This window comes from Ceratotherium simum, chromosome 10 (assembly GCF_057802395.1).
Source record: "Ceratotherium simum simum isolate JZ-2026a chromosome 10, ASM5780239v1, whole genome shotgun sequence".
In the NCBI taxonomy this organism is placed as follows: domain Eukaryota; kingdom Metazoa; phylum Chordata; class Mammalia; order Perissodactyla; family Rhinocerotidae; genus Ceratotherium; species Ceratotherium simum.
The window spans coordinates 54,288,218-54,294,876 of NC_141909.1; the positions used below are offsets into that span (position 1 = coordinate 54,288,218).

General features: G+C 35.7%; 1 protein-coding gene across 5 annotated transcripts in view; it reads left to right on the forward strand.

The window, feature by feature from the left end:
• AKAP11 (A-kinase anchoring protein 11) overlaps positions 1–6,174 on the forward strand; it is a 52,064-nt gene extending 45,890 nt beyond the window's left edge. For 4 of the 5 annotated variants that reach the window (XM_087436024.1, XM_014789958.2, XM_087436025.1 and 1 more), the window contains one exon: positions 2,192–6,174. In XM_087436024.1, the coding sequence (XP_087292150.1) occupies positions 2,192–2,332 (141 nt within the window). In that variant the 3' untranslated portion in view covers positions 2,333–6,174. The remainder of the gene's footprint in view (positions 1–2,191) is intronic. The other variant, XR_015553414.1, reaches the window with a different exon arrangement.
• Positions 6,175–6,659: the final 485 nt, after the last annotated feature.

The window sequence follows — 6,659 nt, forward strand, 5'->3', positions numbered from 1 at the left end:
TAGGTTTCTGTTTTTGGGCAGAAGGAGAAAATAAGACAGAAAGGGATATTCAGGAAATGAATTGTAAAGGAGAGAGAATGGGTAGGGAAAGTGTTAGAACTGACCTTAGGGAGGCAGACATTTTCAAGTCATTTAGTCTTGGATAAGCTGAGGGCTAAGGAAGGCCTTAGGCAGAGCTGAGCATGGTGGCACTTGGGTAAGGGAATCTCATCTACGTGTAACCTAGGAAAACGTTCTGGCAGTTCCTCAAAAAGTTAACATAGCTTTATCATATGACCCAGCAATTTCACTCCTAGGTATATATACCCAAGAGAAATAAAAACATATGTCCACGGCAACATTATTCATAATAGGCTGAAAGTGGAAACATCCTGAATGTCCATTAACTGATGAATAGATAAATAAAATGTGGTATATCTGTGCAATGGAATATTATCTGTCAATGAAAAGGAATGAAGTTTAGTCATGTGCTGCATAATGACATTGCGGTCAATGACAGTAGTCCCATAAGATTAGTAGTATATATTAGTACCACATAGCCTAGGTGTGTAGTAGGCTATACCATCTAGGTGTGTGTAAGTACGCTCTATGATGTTCACACAATGATGAAATCGCCTAAGGATGCATTTCTCAGAACGTATCCCCGTCATTAAGCAACACATAACTGTAGATATGTGCTGCACCATGGAGGAACCTTCCAATCATTATGCTCAGTGAAAGAAGCTGGTCATAAAAGACTGTATATTTTATGATTCCATTTATATAAAATTGCCATAATAGGCAAATCTGTAGAGACTGAAAGTAGATTAGTGATTACTAGAGTTGGGGGGGTTGGGAGAAATGGGGAGTGATTACTAATGGGTAGGGCTTTCCTTTTGGTGTGATAAAAATGTTGTAATGTTGATTGTGGTGATGGTTGTATTCAACTTGGTGACTATATAAAAACCATTGACTGGTACACTTGAAGTGGGTGAATTGTATGATATGTGAATTGTATCTTAATAAAGCTATTTTTAAAAAGGTTGTGGGCCGGCCCCGTGGCTTGGTGGTTAAGTGAGCGCGCTCCGCTGCTGGCGACCCGGGTTCGGATCCCGGGCTCGCACCGACGCGCTGCTTCTCCGGCCATGCTGAGGCCGCGTCCCACATACAGCAACTAGAAGGATGTGCAGCTATGACACACAGCTATCTACTGGGCCTTTGGGGGGAAAAAATAAATAAATAAAATCTTTAAAAAGGTTGAGCATATTTATATTACAAAAGATTAAAGTAGTTTTTACAGAACTAAATAGAAAAAAATGAATGAAGACATTCTGATTGGAGATGATAGAGTTTATTTAAACCTGCATTTATTTACTTTTTTTAATTGAGGTATAATGGACATAATACATTATATTAGTTTCAGGTATACAACATAATGATTTGATATTCATATATATTGTGAAATGATCACCACAATATTTATTTACTTTTTTGGTTGTTTTTTGTTGAAATATTAACATTTCTTAACTTAGAAAGCCATGTTTCCGTTGAGGCTAGAGTGTGTATTCCAGAAAAAAACCACACTATATGTTGTGGAAGGAAAATCCACATCCTTTTATTAAGCTTGACGTTGTCTTTATTATTTTATGTTCCTAATTGAGGGTGTGGCAGATGTATTTACTTAAGTTAAGAATTTCCTGTAGAAATGCAGCCTCTGTACTCCTACACAGGCTATCCACGGGGTGAGGTTTGTGGAATTCTGTCTCCAGTAATCCCAAAATGTCATTCTGTGGAGGAGAGTTATTTATAAAGGGCAGGAAGGAAAAATGTTTAATTTGTGTAAAGGGGTGGCGGTTTGGGGAGAAGACCTTGTTAGAACTGGAAAACAATATTTTACTCCAACAGCAGGATTTTTAGTTTCATCTCATGTTGAAAATGAAAACTGTAGGGGCCGGCCCAGTGGCGTAGTGGTTAAGTTTGCGCGCTCTGCTTTGGTGGGCTGGGGTTTGCTGGTTCGGATCCTGGGCCCGGACCTACTCAGCGCTCATCCAGCCATGCTGAGGTGGCCTCCCACATAGAAGAACGAGAAGGACCTACAACTATGATATACAACTATGTACTGGGGCTTTGGGGAGAACAACAAAAAAAAGAAAACTTTATTGTTATAAAATTGTTTTCAGTTAACGTTTGACTTGTCTGTCTTTCTTACTAGCTTTCAAAACGGTTACAAGAAAAAGGATGGAAGGTGGGCGACCTCCTGCAGGCTGTGCTTAAATACTACGAGGAGATGGAAAAGGCTTCCCCTGAGGAGAGATGCAAGTCACTGTTTGATTGGCTCCTGGAAAATGCATAGAACAAACTCCAAACCAGTATATTTTATTATTTGTTTTGGGAGAGGAAGAAACAGATAAAGATGCATAGGGTAAAATTTGAATAGTGAATATTTACATTTTAAGTGAATTGGGAGGAAAGTAAATATAGCTTTTTAAGCGCATGGTGTCATCACATGGTGTATATAGTTCATACTTTTGTAATCTGTGTCAAATATTATCTTCATTTATTCTTCTGTACACGTGTGAGTGTGTTAAGACCCTAAGAACATGTATTTGAAGGAAGGTCTAACCATAAGGTTTTCAGGGACATTGACTGACGACGTTGTTTTTGCATCCAAATTGTGCTGCTAGAAACTGCACTGAGATGGCTGAGGATAGGTTCCAGGGATGAAGAGTTGTAATTTTGTCCTTTGCAAACAACTAGTATCCTATTAGTAACTAATCTGACATCAAAAAATAGTATTGAGGCTAATTTTTTTTTTCTGATAGAATTTTTTGTCCTCTTTCTTAAAGTCAATTTTATTTGCATAGCTCAGCTGTTGGTAGCTTTTTGAATCCCCTCAAGCTATTTAATTTCTTAGAAACATTAGTATTTTAGGTTTCTGTAAATACCAAAATGATAGTTTCCTCAGCCTTTCATCAAATGACATTATTTGCTAATGTTGCCAATCGTTCTGGCATGAAAGTGAATGTATGTGTGTGCATGCACGCATGCGTGCATGTGTGTGTATGTAAAGGAGAACTTTAACCTTGCTAGTGGTTTGTGCCCTCTTTTATTTTACTGTTTTCTTGGTTAGAAACCCACTGTTAACATTAAAAAGGTGCTTTAAAATAAAATGTCTATAAGATTGTGCAGTAAGAATTTTTATTTCTCCTTTTGACTATTTTGGGTCCCCAGTTTATCCTATAAGTGAAAATAAAGGTGCAAAACATGTTGAAATTTTAAAATCTAATGTTAATATGGAAATGCATTTAGAGAAGCCCAGTAATGATTTTCATTGTTGGATTTTTGAAAAAACTCTCCACTTTAGCAAGGGTAAGCTCTTTCTACAAAAAAATGGGATCCCCCCTGCCATCAGTAAAAATGGGATCCCCCCCTGCACTATTTGTAAAGTCCTCTGACATGATTTTTCTGGGCTCTCCATTTCCTACGACTTTGTGTTTAGAAACTACAAGTTGACTTGACTAGAGGACCAAGACTGTGTCTTGGTTTCATATGTGAGGGTATGCGTGTGTGAATTTTTGGTTCTTCATTAGCGGATTTTGTGATCTAGAGTAAATCTTTGGGGGCTTTGGTTTTGCTCCATTAGATTTTCTTTTTTCCTGAGCACTGACTGACTGTTATGGACGCTGCACAAAGTATAGAAGACAGCACCCGCCAGGGGGCAAGGAATAAGGGCACTTACATGAATTTGAATTAATAATTATGGTAGAGAAATGTATTTTATAACGAAAGAGTCAAATTTGCTTTTTAAGAAAAATGCCAGAAGCTATTTAAATATTTTGAGGTTACATTATAGGTTTTTGTTTTTCTCAATTTAAGATAAAGAAATAGAGCGAGCCTTAAAAATAAAGTTTCCTAGAGTTTCTTCAAATATTTTTCAAGGTAGAGAAATGCAGGAGATGTCTGTAACCAGAATTGCTTCTGTCTTGAGCTTCTCAGAACTTGAGCTGCAGTAGCACTGGACTGAGTTTTTAAACGTTAGGAACCACGTTGTTAATTATAACATGGATTAATTGATTATTTAGATTGGATTTTTACACGTATATAATTATCAAGTTGTGTTTAGTATCTTCGATGTATGTACAGGTTTGATTAACAGCAAAACTGAGTTCTGAATTTCTTTTAAACTAAAGTCACAATATATTAGTTTCGTAAAAACTTTCTGTGCTTGAAAATATTTATTCCTGTTATGGTAATAATCATTTTGAGGAAAGATTTTCCTCATATCCTTGTTTCCTTTGCATTTTTCTGGAGCTGTGCTGGATTCAGAGTTCCCTTATTTAGCCACTACCTAATGATGGACCAGTCATGAAGTATTAGCACACATAGTAATAATCATAATGGAACTCCACACTTGTATCAGTTCAGTGCAGGGGCGTAGAGAAAATTATTAAGTCTTGGCAGATGTGAAAAGAAGCGTGAGTTAAGCTTCCTTATATAGAGAGAAAATGTTTGAGTGTAGAGCAGTATCTTTTAATCAAGTACAGTCTAAACTTACTTTCTTTAAAGGCACTTTGTGATTTTCCCAAAGACATTCTAGATATGTTTGGTTGCTCAATGTTCAGAACAACTCTGTTTGTTGAGAACAACTCTGTCTTATTATATTACAAATCTACTTAACATATTTATATTATAACATTGTAATATTACCATTCTGTACATTTTGTCCCTTATGAAGTCTCATGTCTTATTCAGAACTGTTAAAGTCATGATGTGCATTGAGCTGAATTCTCTGTTCAATTTCAGAACCATCAAAGGATCTGTGGAAGGAAAGTGAAGGAGGCCTCTGATAGGGAGTATTTAGAACATTATTTCAGACTGAAATGTGGCAATTCTTTCCTATTCTTCTTCTCCCAAGCCAAGTTTAAATTACATTTATATTTTGAGTATTTTTAATGTTGATTTTGAAAATATTTCCTGATTTATACAAAAGGAATGATTCATTTATAAATCACAGAAGAAAATTACAATACCTATTGGATGGTTTGATACAATTTAATGGAATAATAAAACGTTTGAGAGTATTCAGTCACATGAATATAGGGGATAACATGTTTATACTTTGAAAAATGTTCCACTTACCCTTTCAGATATTTGACGTGAATTCATTCAATTCATAATACTTTCATTTTGTTTAAGTAAGGCTTTTATGTTGCCATTAGGAGAATTTACTTACTTATTAAATGCACCATGTGTAAGATGAAAGATAGCTTACCCACGTGACTTTATCAATACACGTTCCCCAAATGCAGAGTTTAACCTTGATTCATCATCAGAGTCCAAACTCAAGTGTCTTCTTAGTTAATTATTTAGCTAATGTTATTCTTCCACAATTAATATTATTGATTTCCCATCAATATATTGCTTTAAATTTTACGTTTTTCAAAGGAGACTTTCCACAGTTGTTTTAAAAAATAATGCATCCATACTCAGGGTGTAGAGAAAATACTTTCCATTTAAAACCCTGTCCACCTGTCACCAGCACAAGAGAATTTGAGCTTCAGTGGGAATTATAAAATTGTACTAAAGTGAAATGCATTTTTTCTCATTTTTAGCAGAAGACCCTGCACACATTTACTCACTTACTGTATTCCTGCTCTAAAGATGCAGATACGGTGTTAGTCACTCTTGTCACTTTATTTATTTATTTTTTTTACCATCCATGTACATTCCTTCACGTAGGTAGAACTGTAGTTTTAGAAGTTCATTGTTTTGTTTTTGTTGTAATGTTTGAATACTGTTTAATGTCGGGTTTTAATATTGCTGGATTTGCTACCTTCGGTTACTTGTGCAGTGTTAAAAGTAATTCACGTTTTTGTTTAAGATACCAGATATATAGCAAAAGCAGCTTTGCATAACTGTAGCTGTTCATTTGACTGTGCTGAATCACTACGTTAAGATCGTGTATAACAGTAACTTTTTTTTGCTTTTCAGTAATTTAATATGTTCATTTACCAAAATATGAGCTTCATGATGCACTAAAATTTTGTTTTAGCAGTGGCTCAAAATAAATATTTCAGAAATTACTTTTGTAATAATTTGCAATTAATTGTTCTTTTATCTTTTATCAATTGTTGAAGTCTGTGATCTTTCCTCTCCCAACTAAGAATTCTCCAATAAACTTATGAGATGCCCGGCCTTGGTTTTCATTCTATAATACCTTGTTAACTACTCTGTACTGAACTAAAGCAAAGGCACATAAGTGGAACTGCTACGATAGAAGACACATCCGAATGATCTCAGTGCTTCTCACATGGTTTTCGAGAATAAGAGAAGTTAATATTTTTAATTGGACACTGGATTCTAACTACTTATTTGGGTGCCTCTGAGTGCTGACATAAGTGACTCGAAAGGCTGTTTACCCAATCTGTTTTGGATTTTAATGCAAAGCCGAATATTATGGTTGCCTTGAACATGAGCGTGTTATGAAATTCCTCTGGCCTGAGTTGAGCCCTCCTCCATAGGATACAGAGGTCACACCTCCGTCAGGCCATGGAGCATCGGGCATTTAAAAGTTAGGTGCTGGTTATTTATTACTAATGGCATTTGACTTTGTCTTAAGTATTTTAAGCCCAGAAATTAGGGAAGGATTTTCTAGCTTTTCAAGAATGTTTCAAAATGCT